At 43.2% G+C, this 22,417-nt stretch overlaps 1 protein-coding gene across 2 annotated transcripts in view; it reads right to left on the reverse strand.

Annotated features, from left to right (window-relative positions):
- LOC102400938 (inhibitor of carbonic anhydrase) overlaps window positions 1–22,161 on the reverse strand; it is a 43,538-nt gene extending 21,377 nt beyond the window's left edge. For both annotated transcript variants that reach the window (XM_006051412.4, XM_006051411.4), the window contains exons 1-8: window positions 22,023–22,161; window positions 11,581–11,753; window positions 8,551–8,659; window positions 7,586–7,747; window positions 6,250–6,397; window positions 5,246–5,301; window positions 1,574–1,752; window positions 85–256 (exon numbers count right to left, since the gene is read on the reverse strand). In XM_006051412.4, coding sequence (XP_006051474.3) covers window positions 85–256; window positions 1,574–1,752; window positions 5,246–5,301; window positions 6,250–6,397; window positions 7,586–7,747; window positions 8,551–8,659; window positions 11,581–11,753; window positions 22,023–22,065 — 1,042 coding nt within the window. In that variant the 5' untranslated portion in view covers window positions 22,066–22,161. The remainder of the gene's footprint in view (window positions 1–84; window positions 257–1,573; window positions 1,753–5,245; window positions 5,302–6,249; window positions 6,398–7,585; window positions 7,748–8,550; window positions 8,660–11,580; window positions 11,754–22,022) is intronic.
- Between the last annotated feature and the right edge of the window lie 256 nt (window positions 22,162–22,417).

The following is a 22,417-nucleotide window of genomic DNA, read 5'->3' on the forward strand; positions in this document are numbered from 1 at the left end:
GGGGCTTGCAGGTCCCAGGAAAGCCTCCACGGCCCCGCCCTGCCCTATGCCCAAGCTCTCCAGGTCTTCCCAGGACCTACACACCTCTCCCCAGATGCTGAATGACCGAAAAATATTCATATCCCAAGTATAGCTTGGCATCCATCTTAGGTGGGACTCTTAAAAACCCAATGGCGGCATCTGTAAATAGCAGGTCTTTCCCATGAGGAGAGTAGAAGAGCTGGAATTCTGCTGACTTGTCTTTTCCAAAGTGTTCCTGTTCAAAGGATAAAAGAAATAGTAAAGGAAGGAGGCTGGCAGAGAGAAGCAAAGTAAAAACAAATCCCAAAATCAGGTGAATAGAAAGGGAAAGAAATATGAATGCCTGAGAGCGAAGAACATGGCAAGGCCCTCCAAAGTCCCTGTGGCTCACAGGGTTCTCCAATCTTCTTCAGCAAACACTTCACTCAAATCCTAATTTGCCTGCCTTGTGTGGCTTCAGGGAAACTGCCAGGGGCTGCCCCCCAGGTCTGTACAAAGGGTAATGGTCACCATGGGTCAGGAAGCTTCCATCTCCTATGCTGTGTTTCTATGGGTGGGGCAGCCAGTGATGGTGACCTTGTTGCTGGACTTCATCCTGTGGGCTTCATCCTGGAGCGGGTGGTGATCCAGGACCATCTAGCCTGGGGGTCATGAGCCTTAGGTGCACCTGACGCCCCAGGCCTGCCATGAAGGACTTCAAGCAGTCCTCTTTCTGGCCCTCCCAGAAAACCAAGAACCTTTTGCTTGTAACCCCACTGACTGGCCCAAAGCTGTTCCTGATGGTAGCTGAAAGTAGCAGCTACCCACATGCTCTTTGCAATGTCTGCTTTTTGCCTTTGCAATGGCTCTTCATATTGCCTTCTCTGGCAAACCCCACATCTCCTTGGAGTGTCCACAGCTTACTCTTGGGGCCCAGAAACTTTCCCAGATACACCCTGCAAATCACTCTCTTCAAAGTACACAGTTCATGCGTGCAAGGCTGTGCCCCATGGTGGTGATCTGTGTATACAGTGTGCTCACTGTATCTTCCACAGTCATCTGCGAGTGATCCCATGGCAGGTCTGTGTCCAGTTCATCTCTGAATGCCTAGCGCTGAGCACAGGGCACTAACAGAGATGGGACAGGTGAGAGTTGTGGGTGCGCTGGGAGGGAGGGCCTCCAGCACAAGACACAAAACGCTTACAGTCAGAACCTGCTGCTGAGGGGTCCAGGCCAATGGGATAAGAGAGGGGAGCAGCTCCTGGAGGAAGGGCATCTGCACTGCAGCTTGAGGATCCCTATACAACCTAGAAGAATAAAATGGGGCAACAGTGGCCTTCTGCAGAGTCCTTGGCCCATGGTGTTGGTGATGCCAAGGGAGGGAGTTTTATGGTCACCGCTGCCCATCACATATCCAGACCAAGTGCTGGTCAGTGAAGCGGAGGACATGTGGTGTGGTTCCCACTGTGCCCAACACCAGAATTTCCACAGTGGCTGGAAGAGAGTGAGGGAAAGCACCGTAAATCTGAGCAGGGACCCTTATGCAGGAGGGGAAGACAGGGGGCGGGGATACCTGAGCCTGATTGAGAAGCTCCCAGATCAAGTCTTCCTTGCCATCCACACTTCGGGCCACGATGGCATGGGAAGGGACCCGGGCCAGGTGGCACCCCTTGTACTCGTCCACAGGCCTCCGGGTGTTTTCCCTGCAGAGCAGTTCATACTGGTCCCTGTCGGCCTGGTTAGCCAGGTTCTCTAGAGGAGGGAAGCCTACATGAGCTGACAGCCAGCAAACAATGAGCCGTGGTGCCCACCCCTCCCAAATTGTTTGTTTAGGGATTTGTTGAAATAGCTTTCCAAGCCCAGGATGGAGCCACTCCTGTCTGCTGCCATGTCTGTGATCTGTGTCTGTGATGCCGCATCACCATGGAAAGTTAGATAACTCCCTGTGCCTGTAAATGTTCTGCTTAATAGAAATGCAGTCTATCCAGTCAGCCAGGCACCCAATGCCAAGCTAACTCTGGGCTCTATACCTCCTTCCTTCTTTCTTCTCAACCTGGTCAAAGTGACCCTGGCCCATCAGATATTATCTATTTTTCTCTTCATTGTTCTTTATTCTTTATCCCATCAAAGCTTCCTGCCTTCTGCAGTTTTCCAGTTCTCTGAATGGTCCACTTAAAGAAGTGCTAACGTTTATATCACCTGAACTGTCTTCTTTCATCATTTTTTAACAGCCTGGAGAGGACTAAAAGAGAATCTTTTCCAAATACATTTGGACAGGTGAGGATGCTGAGCCCTCCGGAGATGAAATGACAGATTCTCACTGCAGAGAGACCCAGGGCTGGGACGCATGCTCTGCCCAGAGCTCTGCTAACAAGAATGGTGACAGCAAATGCTTTCTGAGAGCTCACAGCACACCAAAGACTGAGTTGAAGCTCAGTTTCATTTAATCCTCATAACAACTGGGGGAGGCTGGTAATGTGATTATCCCATTCCAGAGATAAGGAGACTGAGGCTCAAAGGATTAAGGGAACTCATCAAAGTCTGACCTAGTCTGGGACTGGCACAGCACCATGCTGCAGAGACAATTCAGGTCCCTAAATAAAGTGGCAATACTCCCCTGGAGACAGAGTCTGCTGGGGAAAGGTGGCAGCGGGTTGAGAGATGGATGGAGGCCTACAGGCCCAGTCAGGATACTATATAGGTACAAAGAAGGACCAAAAAGCCGTGTGAGGAAAACAGACTCTTTAGTTCCCCTGGTCTAGGTATTAGAAGGTATTCTGGGTTGAACTGCGTCCCCCTAAAATTTGTATGTTGAGGTCCTAATCCCCAGCACCTCAGAATATGACTTTATTTGGAAACAGAGACAGCACAGGGGTAATGAGTTAAGATGAGGCTGTAACTGGTATCTTAGACAGAATACTAGCACAGAAAAAACACGTTAGGTAAAAAGTTAGGAAATCTGAATCAAGTGTGGACTTTAGTCAACTAAAAAAAAAAAAAAACAAAAAAATCTATATGGAACTGCAATGCACCAAGAATAATAAGACATTTTGGAGAGAAAGCAAAATGAGTTGAAGCAGAGCTCGGCTTAGAAGATATGAAACGTTACTTAAAAACTATAATTCAAGCCGTTTAGCACTGATGCATAGATAGACAAATACATTACACAGGATAGAGCAGTGGTTAGAAAACTAGAGCCTCGTACAAAATCTAGCTTGTTGTCTGTTTTTGTAAATAAATATTTTTTGGAAACAAACAAAAAGATGAGGTCAAAGTGGAGTAGGATGGCTCCTGATCCCATATGACTGGTATCCTTCCTAAAAGGGGAAATTTGGACACAAACAGACACACACACACTTGGAGAACGCCATGTGGAGGGAAAGACAGAGATTGGGGTGATGGAACTGCAGGCCAAGGACCCCAAAGATTGCCAGCAAACATCAGAATCCACGGGGGTGGGGGGAGCATAGAACAGGTCCTCCCTCACAGCTCTCAGGAAGAACAGCCCTGCCAACATCCCAATCTTAGAATTCTAGCCTCTAGAACTCAGAGAATGAATTTGTTGCTTAAGCCACTCAGTGTGTTATAGCCACCCACTATATCTCTAGGTTCCACATCTGCAAATATTTTTTTTCAATTCCAGGAAATTCCGAAAAGCAATACTTGAATTTGCCATGGAGGCAACTATTAGCATAGCATTTACATTGATTAAGTATTATAAGTAATCTAGAGATGATTACAATCATATGAAGGATGTACACAGGTTATATGCAAATACTGCACAGTTTTATGTAAGGGACTTGAGGACCTGCAAATGCTGGTAAACTGAGAGATGACCGTACTCTGTAATGGCAGCCCTAGCAAACTCATATCTTAGGTTGATAAAATCTTATACTGAAAGAGAATGAGTAGTACGATTCGAGTTCCTGTGAACAGTTCCATTTTAACCAGACATGTTGCAGAGAAAACACATTTTAAAGCTTTATATTAAAAGAAAAATTTAAACAATTTTTGCAATGTTAAAATTAAAAGAACAATATGATCTAATAGCTTCAGAAAGAAAGAACGTTTCCACTCAGTCTTTCTAGGGCCCAGTGGTGGCGGCAGCTCACCAGCGCTCATTCTCAGCCCTAAGCCCAGTACATAGTCCCGCAGAAACTCCCACTTAAAAGGTAATACAGGATTGTGTGTAATAGAGGACATACGACCTTCAGCAAAGGGAAATCTAGACGGTCTCAGACAATTGGTTGTTTTCAGAAAGTGAGGATGTTTTCAGTTCTCTAGAGTGAGTGTTAGAATATTCTGTCCATTGGCCTAACTGTGACAATGTGAGCAATCACAGAAAATAACAGTGACAACTACTGAGAGCAACTTGATTTTGGGAGAAAAGACTCATAGATTCCCCTTCTAATGAAAATTACTGATAAGAAGACACACATCAATTGCCAAAAGGCTAACAAACCAGGTCAGTGTGTTATAATGAGGGAACAGTGAATTATGAACGGCTGAGATGAGGGAACAGAGCCAACACACTTCTGTTTCATGTTAGGGAAAGAGACCAGCCTGCAAGGAACCAAGGCCCCCAGAAAAAGTGAAGGCTCAAAATCAGACAATGATTTTAAAAATGAACTGAGTATAAAATATATATCTCTTGTTTAAACATCTTAAGTGTTATAAATGTGTTCTGTGCCTGATAGAAATTTAATTGGTTATAAAACCTAGAATCTGAAAACTGAACTCATATGAAACACTATTTGTTTCTGATTGCCCAAAACTTTTGAAAGGTTTTTTTTTTAACATATAAATAAAGAAATACATTTTTGTCCACAGTAGTAATGCTTTGCAACAGATATAATTATAGATGTGCTAACAAGTTCTGCAATCATTATAAGAATTTATTTCTTTAAGGTGATTAAAGAAAACATTTAGGAACCGTTTATAAGGAAGCATTCAGGAGATCATGATTAGATCTGAATTTGGCATTTCAGTGACTAAGAGAATCTAATTATTAAAACTTGCTTTATTAGTTGGTAAGTAATGTTAAATGTTCAGAAAATTTGTTCAATCAATTTATAAACTGAACAAACTGAACACTAAACAAAGCACCAATAATGGAAGTGTCATTATACAGAAACTGTTTCATTCAAGATCTTGGCATGACCCATCTCTAGATATAAGGAAACAGGAAAGAAGGAGTTCCTCTGGCCAGGATGTGGCCACAAGATTCTTCCTCCGTTTGACTTACCAAATACCGTCAGATGCCTCACGAAGCTCACGTCCCCCACACCGTCCTGCAGACACCTGAGCAACAGGACAGCTGTGTTCAGTCCACTGTCTACAACACAGGCTCATCCCCCACCCCTCTAGCAGCCCCCTCCTCAGGCTCTGCCCCAGAAACTGGCTCACAGGGCTTCACCTGCAGTTTCCCAGGCTTCAGTCTGTCCTCGCAGAGGCAACGGCCCTGTCTGAGGAGTCTTTGAACGCCCAGAGCCAAGCCCAGGTCTGAAATAGGCAGGAGCCCCATAAGCCCCGTCCCAGGCAACTCTGGGGAGGGATGGTCCAAAAGAAGGACCCTCACCTGCCTTTCTGTAGGCAGCCTGAAGCAATAGGGTTTTTGTACTTTTTTTTTTTTAAGGTCAAAAGCCTTTTACAAAGAGGACCTACTCCTATATTCTCACCTAGAGAATCCCATAGACAGAGGAGCCTTATAGGCTATAGTCCACAGGGCTGCAAAGAGTCGGACACGACTGAAATATCTTAGCACAGCACAGCACATAGAGTATAAAAACTCTAGACAGCCTGGATTCCTGGTCAATTTTGCTCTGGTTTCGAATGTTAGTTATGTCCCTCGCAGGCATGTTGTATAGAAAGGTGCCTTCGGTCACAGAGCTGAACAGGAGGTGGGGAGACGCAGCACGTGTACCTGGCATGGAGATGCTCAGGCAGAGAGAAGCCAGTGAAGGGTTCGGGGGAGGACCTGATCTTTGGCCTGGCTGCGTGCTCAAGCCTGTGTCTATGGATCCCAGAGGCCTCCCTGGTCCAGACTCCAGGCTCTGGGTAGATGAGAGCCCCCCCACACACAGAAGACTCCTCTCCTCTGTAGGACAGGCAGGAACGAGGATGTGCTGTGGGAGACAGTCAAAACCCAAGGTTTCACCAGGACACTTCAGGTTATCCAGGGCAGGCCCCATCTACTCTCTGTTCTTCAGTTTCCCCAACATCAGAGAGAGGAGAAGGGGGCCCACTCACTTGAAAGCCCCCGAGTAGCCGAAGTACGGTTCGTGGTGGGAGCAGGAACACTTGTCCATCCCTTTTCCAGCACACAGTTGGCACAGTTTGGGGAAGTTTGACTGATCCGCACAGGGGACACAGCTGCCCGCGAAGAACTTGGCCGCTGCTGCTCAACACAGACACATGGACTTCAGGGCATGAGTTGGTAGGGCCTCTGGGTCATGTGTGTGTGTGTGTGTGAGTGTGAGTGTGTGAGTGGCCCTATGTGAGAGCCCAGAGGTTTGAATGCATTGCTTCGGACTGTCATGAGGAAGTGGGCATGTAGAGGTGGCCAACAGTGCCTGGTCCAAAGGCATGGATGGCTCATGCGTGGGCCTGGGTCTCCAGAACTTCCCAGTGTATCCACTGCAGGGCTCAAAAGCTGCTGAGCTGCACCAAACCAGGCAGCTCCAGTTCTCCTCACCTGGCTCAATCACCAACATGGAGGCTCGGGAATGGTGGTGGGGAGCACAGAAATCTGAACACTCAGGAACCCCAACAGTCCTTCCTTATCTCAGGAAATAGTCCCACCCACTCTTCTCCTTTTCTGATCATGGCCCATGGTGGCTCACGGGAATCCCTCTTCCAGGAATTCATGGGAGGAGGCTGCATTCACTTGCTTCATGTGAGTGGGTGTGCCAACATAACCACCCAGAAAGACGTCCAACAACTCAAGGCAAGATGGAACCCCAAGAAAACATAGCCAGAGCTGTGGCCCAGGTTGCAGCACCCCATCTGACCTCTGCAGCTCAAAACACAAGTGAAACATGAATGTTGCAGAGCTGTCAGGGCTCAAAAAGAAACACTTTTGCAAAGTGCAGAAAATCTGGTTATCTTTCAGGCACGAAAAGGCACCCTCGGTTCACACTGGCTTATCATAACTGAGCTCTGGTCCACTCATCTCCTCTCGCCTTCACCCCCAGCCCTCATCCAAGGCACTTCGGCCCGACTGTTGGTGGTGTGGTGGTCACCCTTAGAGAGTCTTCCTGGGCAGCTGGAAGGGAGGTCCTCTTTCTCCTGAGCCTCCACCATGGCCCTTGTCAAACCCCACTGCTGGGATACCATGGATGTGGGGCTGCCAGGAGCTCAGAGACAGGGTCTCTTTGGCTGAAGGAAGGGAAGTCTCAGCTGCCAGTCACAAGGGTCACTGATGTGGCAAACCCAGCCAGTACATGTTTAAAGCAGGTTGTCCTCACCCCATCTTGGACTTCATGAAACCCGTATACCTGGCAGTGATTGTAAGGCCCCAGTACAATCTGTGTGGGTCCCAGCAGTAGGAACCCTGCCAGAGGGCACCCCTCCCTGGCCAGCTTACCTTCTTGGGACCAGTCAGAGGGAAGAAGTATCCTCATGGGGATGTTCCACCCAGCAGACCACCCCAGGCCTGTGTGGCAGGACTTCTTTCCCTGGAGCTGATTCAGCTGGAAGTTGCTGCCCTTCTTCACCACAGCTACGACATAATGGTGAGTCTGTGGATCTGCAAAGCAGCAGAGAAAGAAGGGCCAAGGCAAGATGCCACATCATTGCTACTAATCTTCCAGAGTGTGTGCAGTGGAGCCTGGGGGGATTCTAGGACCTGCAGCACCTTCTGGTTAACAGGTAGAAAAGGAAAGGGAAAGGCCCCTGATTGACAGAAGAAAGCAAACTGTCCCTTTTCAAGGCAATAGGCTGGAAGACCTACAGCTCCCAATCACTGTGATGTTACTGCTTCTCCCCTTCTCTGCTCCTCTGTCTGTAGCACAGACACAAAGGTGAAGGTGTGGGAGGAAGGTACACAGGGCATCTGAAGATTTTACTGGGGCCTTCAAGTTGGACTCAGGTTGAGGCAGGCTGTGCTCCTGCACACACTGGCAACATTTATGGACAAGTAGGACTGGCACCTCATTCTTCAGCTCCTTAAAGTCCCTTCTCACAACATTCATTGCCCACGTTCTCTAGCACCTGCAGGGGACTTGGCAAAAGGAGAGGCTGTCCGGGGATATGTGTCTCCAGAGAGGCGTCCCGTTGATGCAATCCCACTGAGTGGGCAGTGGACTCCAGACAGCACATCCCCTCTCACTCAGCAGCACCCAGCAGCATTCCCATCAGGAGGCTTAAAGTCCACAGTTTCCCAGAAAGAGCCAAGCTCCCAGCCCCCACAGGTCAGCACTGGGGACAGCCTTCCACAGTACATAGAGCCCCAGCAACTTGTTCCCTGCAAGTGTAATACCGACAGAGTCCTTGCCTCCCTCCACAGCAGCTGTGTCAGAACAGAGACCTGGGTCCCCATGAGGGACGCACCATCTTTTGACCCATAGAACTCGGCCATGACAGGCTTCAGGTTGTAGGGCTTCAGACCTGCCTCATAGACCAAACCGCCATCCACCATCACAGCATCTGCTTCGTGTGCCTGAAAGAAGAAAGGCCAGACATGAATGAAGCCCCTCAGCTCCAAGGAAGACTCACTTAACCCTCTGCCAGGGTCACTTGTAACCCCTGGGATATTTGCACGGCTCAGACCTCCTCCACCTCCCTCATGTTGGCTCAAAAACCTTTCCCCAACCATGCTTTTAAAACTACCACCTCACAAATGCTGGAAACACTGTTTTTCTCCTGAGCCCTTAGCAACCATCTGACAAATCTTCTTCATTTATTGTTTGTCCTCCCCCTTGGAATGCAAGCTCCACCAAGGTGGGGATGTTAGTGTTCTGTTGTTTTATCTTAACAAAGCCCACCACCTATTACCAGTAGAAGTTCAACAAATGTTGTCAGATACATGAGTGAATGAATCAGAATATTTCCATCCATGTTGCTGTTGTTCAGTCACTAAGTCGTGTCTGACTCTGTGATCCCATGGACTGCAGCACTCCAGGCCTCCCTGTACCTCATTGTCTCCCAGAGTTTGCCCAAGTTCATGTCCATTGAGTAGGTGATGCTGTCCAGCCATCTCATCCTCTGTCGCCCTCTTCTCCATTTCCATCTGCATTTCCATCCTTAAGAGTCATGTTTTACACTCTTAAGTCTGGATTGCCTCCTCAAGAATCTGTCAAGGATTCCTTCGTTACTGAGAAAAGCAGTAACCTCACAGCCTCTTCTCAAAAATCAGGTTAGATCAATTCCCTAGCCCTTATGGAAATCTTTCTTCTTCAACTGGAGGGCATGGTAACCCACTCCAGTATTCTTGCCTGGAGAATCTCCATGGAGAGGAGCCTGGTGGGCTACAGTCCATGGGGTCACAAAGAGTCAGACACTATTGAGTGACTAAGCATAGCACAGCATACAAATTTATAATTTATAATGAGAATTACAGAAAATAAATAAAAGCTTGTGTGTATCTTTATGACCCTACAGGATCTTTCCAAATTTTTTCCAGAAATGATGTATAAATTTATAATTTAGAATGCCAATAGCTGCTGCTGCTAAGTCACTTCAGTCGTGTCTGACTCTGTGCGACCCCATAAACGGCAGCCCACCAGGCTCCCCCGTCCCTGGGATTCTCCAGGCAAGAACACTGGAGCGGGTTGCCATTTCCTTCTCCAATGCATGAAAGTGAAAAGTGAAAGTGAAGTTGCTCAGTCATGTCCGACTCCTAGCGACTCCATGGACTGCAGCCCACCAGGCTCCTCCATCCATGGGATTTTCCAGGCAAGAGTACTGGAGTGGGGTGCCATTGCCTTCTCCAATAGCAATGCATGCCAATTTCATGCAAAACTATCAGCAAGAAATGCTATCTTTTAAGAAATATTACTACATTAAAAAATAGAAACTGTTACTTTAAGGATGCTTTTATTTGCATTTCTTTGATTATTAAAAAGGATGAAGACTTTTCCTTCCTCATTTATATCATCTATTAGTTGTAATTTCTGTGAGCAGCTTGTTTATAGCTTGTTATTCTTAAGCATTTCTTATAAATTTAAATGACATCTTTATATAGCTTTTAGATCACATTGCTTTGTTATAGCTGATGTGAATATACTTTTCTCTAGGCTTAGGACTTTAATTTTTTTTTTGTCAGAGATTAAAAATTTTTACATTTCCAAATTTGTCTACTTTTGTGATTTATCCTGTTATATCTAGCTATATTAGTCAAATTGAGTCAAGCTAGGAGTTTATTTTGGTAAATGTATTAAAAATCTCAGTTGATTTTATTTCTAAATGGCTATCCAATTGTCCAGCTAAAGATTCCTTTCTCAGTCTTTTCTTTGGAAAGTTTTCCTTGTCACACAGTATCTAAATCTACGTGGATCTAACCATTAAGTCTGGAATCCAATGCCGTAGTGGTGGACATTCATAGTTTGCATCTACATCATATCATGTGGATAATTAGCTATTTTTAGAAAGCTGGAAATATGTCTAAATCTTGTTCTCTTCCAGGTCTTCTACATCTGTCCAAGGACCTTGTTCTTTGCAACACTGTTATTAAATATGTTATAGTTTCAGACAGGCCTCAGCTAATCCCCCGCTCATTTTATTTTTCACAATACTATTTTGTATTCTCATCCACACTTAAGAATTACAAAGTTATTTTACTGACTTAAAAAAATTTTAATATTATTTTTATAAAATTATATTAAGTTGATGAATCAACTTTAGGAGAATATGCAAATATATGAAGTTTAGTCTTCCTATCTGGGAATACAGCATATGTTTTAATTTATTAATAATATTGTTCATTTATCTCAGGCTCTTGTATTATATTTCTTGTATTCTTGCAGATCTCTCATATAACTTTTTTCCCTGAAACATTTTTCTGTGTATCATCTTACATGTAAATAAGATCATAATTTGGGGTTCTTTTTCCCCAACTAGTGACCACTGACAGTTAAAATGACATTAAATTGTGATACATTTATCTTTTACCAAAGTACTTTTCTCATTAATAATTATAGTAATATTTCTATTGATTTCATTATACTTTATAGGCATGTAAGCATCTGAACATATTGACAGTTTGTTTGTTTCTATCATTTTATATCATTGCATTACTAGGAAATTCCAAAAACAATATTAAGTAATAACAGTGACACTAAAACTTCTTGTTTATTTCTGAGTATTTATATATTTCTCTTCCAGTACAAATCTGACTTTGCTTTACTATGGGCATTTTCAATGAATCCTTATCTATCAGTTGTTTAAATATTATTATTATCACTGTTTTCACTATTAATGAATGTTGAGCACCTATATTTTCATCTACACACAGTCCCTGTACTTTCAAGTCTAGTTCCTTTGGGGAGAAAATTGTTCTAGAGCAATAAACTATAGTAAGCAAAGAAAAAGAACAAGAAAGTATGGATTTTCTCCCACTCTTCTTAGACAGTAGTGACTTACCGCAATGGCCCTGATGCAATCAAGGTAAGAGGTTCTCTTCACACAGGTGACATGAGGACCATCCACTGATAGGACTTTTTTCATATTGTCGTGGAAACTGTAGCACTTACTCGCCTCAAGATTCGAGACAGTGCACCATCTCACAGTTCTCTCAGGGACAGCCAGACACATCCCTAGGGAAGGGAGGCCAGATGTGTAAGGGAGCCATAGTACTCACCATTCTGCTGGACGGAGAGGTGAAAGACAAGGTCAAGGATTAGCTGAGAGGAATAGACACAAATTGGACTGGCTGTCTGGTAGCTCCCATTTCTCTGACTGTACCTTTCCCTTTGGAAATAAAAAAGCCAAAAGCACCCTTAAAAAGTTAAATATAGAATTACTATATGACCCACTCATACTTTTGGGTATCAGCATATACCCAAAAGGATTGAAAACAGGATTGAATACTCCTGAGAAATCTGTATGCAGGTCAAGAAGCAACAGTTAGAACTGGACATGGGGTTCCAAATTGGGAAAGGAGTACATCAAGGCTGTATATTGTCACCCTGCTTATTTAACTTATATGCAGAGTACATCATGCGAAATGTTGGGCTGGATGAAACACAAGCTGGAATCAAGATTGCCAGGAGAATTAACAATAACCTCAGATTTGCAGATTGAAGAGGAACTGAAGAGTCTCTTGATAAAAGTGAAAGAGGAGAGTGAAAAAGTTGGCTTAAAACTCAACATTCAGAAAACAAAGATCATGATGTCTGGTCCCATCATTTCATGGCAAATAGATGGGGAAACAATGGAAACAGTGAGCGACTTTATTTTCTTGGGCTCCAAAATCATGGCAAATGGTGACTGCAGCCATGAAGTTAAAAGACGCTTGCTTCTTGGAAGAAAAGCTATGACAAACCTGGACAGCATATTAAAAAGCACAGACATTACTTTGCCAACAAAGGTCCATCTAGCCAAAGGTTTGGTTTTTCCAGTAATCATGTATGGATGTGAGAGTTGGACTATAAAGAAAGCTGAGCACCGAAGAATTGATGCTTTTGAACTGTGGTATTGGAGAAGACTCTTGAGATTCCCTTGGACTGCAAGAAGATCCAACCAGTCCATCCTCAAGGAAATCAGTCCTGAATATTCATTGGAAGGATTGATGCTGAAACTGCAATCCTTTGGCCACCTGATGCAAAGAACTGACTCATTTGAAAAGACCCTGATGCTGGGAAAGATTGAAGGCAAGAAGAGAAGGGGATGGCAGAGGATGAGATGGTTGGATGGCATCACCAACTTGATGGACATGAGCTTGAGCAAGTTCCAGGAGTTGGTTATGGACAGGAAAGCCTGGAGTGCTGCAGGCCATGGGCTCTCAAACAGTCAGACACGACTGAGAGACTGAACTGAATTGACTCAAATACATATACACAAATATTCATAGCAGCACTTTTTGCAATGGTCAAAAAAGGTGGGAACAACCCAAATGTATAGCAAGGAATGACTTGATAAGCAATATATAGTATATCCATACAATGGAATGTAATCTACCATAAAAAGAATAAAGCAATGCTACAGCATTGATATAACTCAAAAATAATATATTAAATGAAAGAAGTCAGACACAAGTGGCTACACATTATATCATTCAGTTTATGTGAAATATCCCGAATAAGTAAATCTATCGAGACGCAAACTGGTGGTGGCCAGGGGCTGGGGGAGAGGAGGATGACTAAAGGATAGTCTCTTGGGTGATGGAACCATGCTGAAACTGGATAAAGGTGGCATCTGTATAACCTTAATGAATACTGAATACTACTCAATCTGTACTTTTATTTAATCACTAAATATTTGCTTATTTATTTGGCTGCACCAAGTCTTGGTTGTGGCACACGGGATCTCTAGTTGCTGCACGCAAACTCTCAGTTGTGGCATGTGAGACTTAGTTCCCTGACCAGGGATCGAACCTGGGCCCCCTGCATTGAAAGTGCAGAATCTTAGCCCCTGCCTCACCAGGGAAGTCCCTGAATTGCATACTTTTAAATTACTAATTTTGTGTTAGTGAATTTCACCTCAAAAAAGAAAAAAATCTTATGGAAGGGAAGTCGGAACCTGAGTCTTTGTCTTGACGTTGCATACTTCAGCCTTCCATGGTAGCAACTGCTGGGGCATTAAAATCAGTGTCAGTTCATTTCACTAGCCCTTTGCTCCTGCTGCTGCTGCTAAGTCACTTCAGTGTTGTAAATAGTGTTGAAAGTATAATGAAAGCAAAATGCTGTTTACAAATTTGCAGTATTTGAGCAAAATGTCAACTTAGTTGAAACCCAGATGAGAGTAACAGCAGTCACAGCTACCAGTTTTTGAGGAGGCCCTGTGCGTCAGGCAGTCAGCCACACTCACAACCCTTCTCGAACTCCTGCAACTGTCTTGCCAGTTAAATACTGATGTTCCCGTTTTGTAGATGAGTTTAAGCAAGCAAACAAAAAAACCTATTAGAGACTAGAAATGAAGCTAATCCTTGAAACCCCCAGGTCTGTTTGACTCCAAAACCTGTATTGCTCTTTAACTGCCTATAAGTAGGAAATATAAAAAGAAATGGGGCAAGAGATACCAAATCTCACTCAGAGAAATCCGTACCAAAGACAGGAAGTGACAAATGGAGTGCTTCAGCTTTGTTTGAACAGGCCCATTTGATAGCAGCGACCCAGGCTAGGAGAGCCAGGGAGAGAGTAGAGCTGTTGGGCCATGTGCCCTTATGCAGAATAGACGTGTGCAGAGTAATAACTCACGTTGCATTTTGAGCCTTTCAAAGCATGCTTACCCTGCTTGCCAATGCATATTCTTAAAACATTCTGCTCTTGGAAATGACTGGTAACCATGGAGACAATACAACTCTATAAATGAAAATAGCTTTGTAAGTAGATTAAGTTACACAAAGAGCTACTGTATACAATTGCAGTTTTTTTCTTTTTCAAAAGTATATACTTACTGTGAAAGCTTCTTCAGAAGGTCTGTATTTTCCATCACTTTTGCTTATGTTCAAATAATTAAAGCTGCAGCTTTTGCACTACTGATGTTTTTAAATTATTTTTTTACTAAATGAAAGATTCAGTGCTTTACAATTTTCCAAAGTATCACACAGTTGATTTCATACAATCCTATAATAACCTTTTTTTTCCCTCTCCTACTTCTATATTACCCCTCACTCCTTCCCTCTCCCCAATGATAGCCATGGTTCATTCAGTGTGAATATAAAAGAGGGTGAATGATATTTGCATCATTAGGGGAAAGCTAAAACCTTGACAAAAACATAGTAGTAGAACAGGGAACTAAGCAAAACAAATGAAACACAAAACAAAAAAAATTAAACCAGATAGACTTCTGTTTCCACCTATGACAGATAACTGATATGGGACTTGCCCTGGCACTTTAAACAGCTGAAACAAACAAACAAGACCCTGGGAAAACACATATGAAAAAAAATTTTTTTAAACACTGGGAAACAGGCAGTTCATGATTATGATCCTTGAGAGAAGGGAAACAAATAAGGTAAGCCCTGAAATCACTCTAGCTTTCATCCTGGACAAAATGTCCAGATGGCAGGGCAGAAAGGAGGAAACAGTTTGATGGTCATTCTAAGCTGAGGAGCCAGAGATCGTAGCTTGGCAAGGCAGAGGCAAATAAGAATGTGCAGCATAGGGCACCAAAGAGCAGGGAGTGCAAAAAGAGAGGAGAAAGAGAGAGAAGTAGAGATTCAGGATTTTCACACCCTGGAGATTCCAGCTAATTATCAATCTGATCATTGTGGAGGCCAGGCAAGGACAACTGCTTAGGGGAAAAAAAAAAATAATGGGGACCTAAAACCAAGCATTTCACAGAGTTCAAATGGGGTTAAGAATCATCTGGGTTCACACCATTCAGAGTGGAGAAAATCTTATTGAGTAAATAGTGCATTTTTGAAAGATTCCAGAAGTAAGCTAAACTAGATCTAGAAAGAAAAGTAATTTAGACACAGGCTAAACATCTTGAAAACTAATCTTAAACATTAAGCTGATCTGAAGACATTATGAGTGCCTGCCAGAAAAAAGGTTGACACCCCTTAAATTAAAAACAAATCCAGTACTCAGTGAGGTAAAATTCACCATGTCTAGCAACCAATAAAATTATTACACACACAAAGGTGCAGGAAAATGTAAACTATAACCAGGAGGAAAATCAGCCAATAGAATCAGACCCAGAAGTGAAAGAGATGAGGAAATTAACAAAAAATAACTTTAAAACAGCTATTTTAAATGTTGAAAGTATGCTCAGAGATTTTTTTTTTTTTATAGCACGAACATCAGTGCTGCAGGGATGTGGCACTTCCTTTCTGCTCTCACACTAGTCCTGGTGTCACTACATGCCCCCTAGGCATGTAGAATGATGCCAGCAAGTCTGAGGACCTGTACTTGCCATGGAAATGCTCCACCAGCAACTGTAACATCAGTACCAAGGACCATCCAGATGAACCTGGCCAAGGCTGACAAAATGACAGGCAGGCTCAAAGACCAGTTAAAAACTGAGGCTATCTGTGGGGCCATTCACAGGATGGGAGAGTCAAACGACCAGCCAAGGCTTATGGCATCGTGTAAAAGAACTTCTGACTGGAGAGGATCATGGATATGTGAAATACTTTTCATACCTAGTGACCCCCTCAGAAAAGAAAAACATGAGCATAATGAAGATACAAATGTAAGATGTAAAGAGCCAAAAAGAATTGCTAGAGACAGAAAGGCTGAAATGAAAATTCCACTGGGTGGGATTAACAGATACCACAGAAGAAAAAAGATGATCTGGAAGACATTATTAGAAACTATCCAAAATGAAGCAGAGAGAAAAAAGATCGAAAAACAAATGATCTGAGCCTCAGTGATTTATCATATAGGATAAAGTGATCCAAATACGTGTAACTGGAGTCCAGGATAAAAACGGACGGGAGAGGCAGGAAAAAATATGGGAAGAAATATTCAGTCAGAACATTTCCTATTATTATGAAAACTACAAACTCACAGTTCTGAAGCAACCAGAGAAAACAGGCAAAATTAGGTACAGAGGAACAAAGACAATAAATATCTCAGACTTTTTGTCAGAAACCATATAAGTTAAAGACAATGGAATGATATCACTAGAGTGCTAAAAGAAAAATAACTTACTAACTTAGAAATCTACAACCAATGAAAATAACTTTAAGAATTGAAGGAAAAAACAAACTTTTCCAGGCAAACAAATGTTGAGAGGATTTGGGTTCAGCAAACTTGCACTACCATGAATGTTAAAGGAAGTTCCAGACCCAGGCGGTTACACTGATGAATTCTATCACACACTTAAAACAGAAATCTCACCAGTGCTACACAAACTATCTTATAAAGTAGAGGAGAAAGTAACACACCTGGAAAACATTCCTTAGAAAAAATATTCATTTTCTAAAGACAACATTAACTTTATACTAAGTCCAAACAAAGACATTAAAGACAAAGTAAACTACAGCCAAATATCCCCCATGAACACAGACACAAAAATCACTTACAAAACATTAACAAATCAGAAAATATTAATAAATCAAATCCAGCCAAAATTTTTTGAGTACATGAATACACTCACACACACACATACACACAAACACACACACGTATTTATCCCTTACCCAGGAATGAAAAGTTGAATTAAAGTGCAAAAATTAATCAGTATAGTTCACCATATTACAGAATAAAACAGAAAAATCTATATGATAATCTCAATAGAATAGAGAAGGTACTAGCCAATTCAAAATTCCAAAGTAAGGATAGAAAGAAATGTCCTCAACCTGAAAAAGAGCATATACAAAAAAAAAAATCACACTTACTGTCATACATAATGGTGAAAGACTGAATGCTTTCCCTTTCAGGTCAGAAACAAGTCAAAGATAGACATTCTCATCACTTCCAACAGTGTAATAGAGGTCTTAATCATTTTAACAAAGCTCAAGAGAGAAACAAAAGGTACACAGATTGGAAAAGAAGATACAAAATTGTCTACGTTCATTGATAACATGTTTCTCTACAAAGAAAACTTTAAGGAATAAATGAGTTTAGGAAGATCATCAGATTTGAGGTCAATGTACTAAAATCAACTGGATCTCTACAATGCTAAAAAGATAAAAACTACAAAAATGAGACTTTAAAAATACAACTTACAATGACACATCTAGAGATGAGTTCAACAGGTCTTATGAATAAGACCTGTACATGAAAACTACAAAATATTCCCAAGATAAATGAAAGAAGACCTAAATAAATAGATATAGAATGTTCATGGATTAGAAAACTCAAGATGTCAACTCTCCTCAAAATGTATAAATGCTATCCCAATAAAAATCCAAACCTAATCTTGCTTTTTATAGAAATTGATAACCTGATTCAAAACTGTGTTTGGATATGCAAAATACCTAGATGGCCAAACCAACACTGAAGTAGCACAATAGAGCCAGAGGATTTATACTATCTGATTTCCAGACTTACTATAAAGCTACAGTAACCAAGGCAGTATGATCTTGTCATAAGGAGACACTAAAGCATAATGTAACAGGACAGTCTAGAAATTGACCCATATAGAGGCAGTAGGTCTTCCTTGTAGCTCAAAAGGTAAAGAATCTGCCTGCAATGCAGGAGACCCAGGTTTGTTTCCTGGGTCAGAAAGATCTTCTGGAGAAGGGAATAGCAATCCACTCCAGTATTCTTGCCTGGAGAATCGCATGGAAAGAGGAGCCTGTTGGACTACAGTCCATGGGATCAAAAAGAGTCAGACTCAACTGAGCAACTAAAACTACTACTATACTATAACACTACTACTATTATAGAGGCAATAGATTTTCAACAAAGCTGTCAAGGTAATTCAGTGAAGAAAGGATATTCTTTTCAAAAACAAGTCCTGGAAAAACCAGATATCCATATGAGAAACATGAATCACAACTCTTTCTTTACACCACACACAAAAATTAACTAAAAATGCATCATAAACCAAAATACAAAACCTGAAGCTATAAAACTTCTAAAATAAAACAAAGAGGAAAATACTGCAACTTGTGGGCTAGCCAGTTATATTTTTAGAGACGACACAAAACATAATAACAGAAAATAAAAATTAGGTAAGTGAACCTGATCAAAATGTTAAGACATTTGGTCTTCAGAAGAAATCATTTAGAAAATGGAAAGCTAAGCCACAAATTTGGTAAATAATTGTAATACATCTATCCCTGGTGGCTCAGACAGTAAAGAATCTACCTGCACGTGGAAGACACAGGTTCGATCCCTGGATTGGGAAGATCCCCCGAATGGCTACCCACTCCAGTATTCTTGCCTGGAGAATTCCACGACAGAGGAACGTAGTGGGCTACAGTCCATGGGGTCACAAAGAGTTGGAAATGACTGAGTAATGTGTAAGTAAAGTGTAAGTAGTACACTTTATCTGACCAAGGATTTGCATCTAGAAAATATAAAGGGCTTTTTAACTCAAGAAGTCAAATAATCCAGTTGAAAAACAGGGAAATATTTGTACAGATACTTTACAAAAGAAGATATACAAAAATATCTTCAACATTATTACTCTTCAGAGAAATGCAATTTAAAACCATTGTGAGCTACCACACATATCTATTAGAAAGGCTAACTGTGAAAATACTGACAACACCAAGTATTAGCAGGATGTAGAGCAACTGAAAGTCTCATATTGCTGGTAGGAATGTAAAGTGGTACAACTACTCAAAAAAAAATTGACATTTTCTTAACAAGTTAAAGATACACTTACCATTATGACCCAGCAATGCTAATCTTAAATATTCACCCAAAAGAAATAAAAACATAAGTCCACCCAAAGACTTGGCTACTAATAGTCAAAGCAGCTTTAGTCATAATACCCCCAATCTGAAGACAATCTAAACATCCACTAAGAAAGTAGTGGAAAACAAACTGTAGCAAAGACGCATCATGAAATACTACTAAGCAGTAAAAAGGAGTGAACAATGTGGATGAATTTCTAAACAATTACGCTGAATGAAATTAGCCAGACACAAAAGACTAGGTACTGTATAATTCCATTTATGTGAAATCTTAGAAAAGGAAAAACTTATCTAAAGTGGGAAAAAATGGGAATGACTAGGAAGGGATAGTGGACAGTTTGAGAGTGACAGAAATGTTCTGTGTTTTGATTGTGGTGGTAGTTATGTGGGTAGGCATATTTGTTGAAATTCATTGAACTGTATGTGTACATAAAGAAAGGTATTATATTAAATGTAAGTAAAAGTTATTTTAAAAAGAAAGAGAGTGTATGTAAGCAAGCTAAGGGTCAATGGAGTCAAATAGCCTGGTGACTAGACCAGCCATCAATAACACTCCATCAGATCATGTGACAATTTCAAGAAGGGGTACTCAGAGCCCACCTCAAATATTTCAATCTGGTAGCCCATGCTCACTGTGTGGAGAAATATCTTCCCTAGAAGAGCAAAAGATCGAGAAAGGTAGCAGCCAAGGTGGACAGACAGGCTGTTCTGAGCCCCTGGTTCTTGGCTCTTACAAGGTTTCCTAATCACCACCCCCTCTCCACTGACAATTTTAGTTTAAGCTAGTTTGGTCACATTCCTGTCATCTGCCCCCTGAAGAATTTTTATTGGAAAAGAACACTGAGCTTTGAAGAAAGCTGGTCTCCAATTCCAGCCTTGCCCAGCACCAAGAGGGATGAAATGTTGGGGTGGAGTGGGCAGAGGACAGAGGAGAGGCAGCTCTTGCCTCTGTTTAGTAAACACAGAGCTGACTGGGAGAGCGAACGCTTAGTCAGTGCCTGACACTGCCAGGAGAAGGATGGGAGAAGAACAAACAACACAAGCACTGTTCAGGGAGAATGGGGAGAGACCAAGGAGCTGCACTACAGATTCCCTGTGGCCACAGTTGGACCACAGCAGCAGCAAACCGGTCAGCCCTCCTCAGCCCCTGCAGAGCTCCCTCTGTGGCCCTAGAGGGCAGCACTTGGCCAGGGAGACCCAGAAAGCACTCCTTGCATTTCCTGCCTTCTTCTGTCCAGCCCAGGTTACCCCTCCCCCCATGATAGATATGCTGCCCCAGAAATGACTTAAGACAACCTGAGACCTTGACAGAACCAGGGCTGGACAGAACCCAGTCGTTCAGCCTGGGAGGGCTTCCACCTGCATGAACTCAGTGACTTTGTGCTTACCCAACCAAGAGCCCCTTTCATTTAAGAGCAGGATTTTTTTCCAGTGATAACTCACCTGTGCCTAGAGCGCTGCTCTTAGGCACATGACCTCACATCACATGCACAGCAACTGTGTTTGTTGTGGAAAAGTAATTTCTACTGAACTGAGGAGTAAATTAGCTCAGAGAGGACAAGGGACCACTCAGAGTCACATGGCACTGAGTGGCAGGTGGATCTCATTCTAGGGCGGGTGTTTGTCCCCTATATTTCTCCACCTTTCTAGTGTATAGTAGGGATGGGAGGCATTGTATGTTCAGAGCAGGAAATGTCCTTCTGGTTAGATACTTGACAAGATTACCTCGCGTGCTTCAGCCCCTCATTAATAGTCTGTGAGTCCTGGAGGAAAAAATCCGTTCTCTCCTCTGACCCTGTTTCCTCCCCTCTAAATGGGATGAACAGCCTTCAGGCAAGGGGTCACGAACATTGTCCATAATTGTCTACCGAGGCAATGACTAGCTTTGCGAGCCATACAGTCTCTGTGGCAACTACTCAACCCTGCCTTAAAGCCTGAAAGCAGCTATTGTTGTTGTTGTCATTGTTTAGTCACTGAGTCAGGTCTGACTCTGCGACTCTATGGACTGTACCCAGGTTCTTCTGTCCATGGGATTTTCCCCACAAGAATACTGGAGTGGGTTGCCATTTCCTCCTCCAGGGGAATCTTCCCCACCCGGAAATCAAGCCTGCATATCCTGCATTGGCAGGAGAATTCTTTACCACTGAGCCACCTGGGAAGCCCGAAAGCAACCGTGGATAGTATTTAACTGAATGAGCCTGATCCTGTTGCAGTGAAGTGTTATTTATGGATGCTGACGTTTGAATTTCATTTAATTGTCATATGTCAAAACTATTTTTCTTTTTGTTTTCTTCCACCCATGTGAAGATGTAAAACCCATTCTTAGCTCAGTCTGCTGTATATAGGCGGCTGGAGGAATTTGGCCGGCTGGTCATAGTTTGTGAACTCCTGTCCTAGGCTATAGAGTTTCTTCAAGGGCGACTGCCTGTCAGGTGTACTGATGCACCTCCGGGGGTGGAAGGCACTTTGCAGCCAGCCAGACTCTGGGCTACTTCGTAGCCGCTCTAGCCCAGGCAGTGTAGCGTTCCGCCGTGGCTGACCCTCTGCTGGTACCCAGTCCCCATCCTAGGGGGCCGCCCTCACCCAGCGTCCAGCGCGCACTCACCCAGGGCGCCAGCGCACAGCAGGGAGCAGATGACGAGCCTCATTCTCCTCGTTGACGCGCGACACCTACCCGGCTCCCGGGGCCTCAACTAGCTTTACCTGTCCACGAGGGGGCGGATCCGCCTCCTCGGAAGGGTTAGCTCTTCCGGCGGATCGCCCTCGCCACACCCCCATCCCTTGTGCGGGCATTTCGCCAGCCGAGCCTCGGCTGCATCTTTGCCCAGCGCCAGGAGCTGCGAGGCTGGGTCTCCGCTCGCCAGCTAGAGGTCCGCACCCAGATATATGAGCCGCAGCAACCCCGGAGCCCGTTGGAGAGAGACACTGAAGCCCAAGGTGAGAGTGACCGCCTGGGCCCCAGGTTAGTTACTAGAATGCAGGTTCCTTGACTTCTAGACC

The sequence above is a fragment of the Bubalus bubalis genome, chromosome 1, assembly GCF_019923935.1.
Source record: "Bubalus bubalis isolate 160015118507 breed Murrah chromosome 1, NDDB_SH_1, whole genome shotgun sequence".
Lineage (NCBI taxonomy): Eukaryota > Metazoa > Chordata > Mammalia > Artiodactyla > Bovidae > Bubalus > Bubalus bubalis.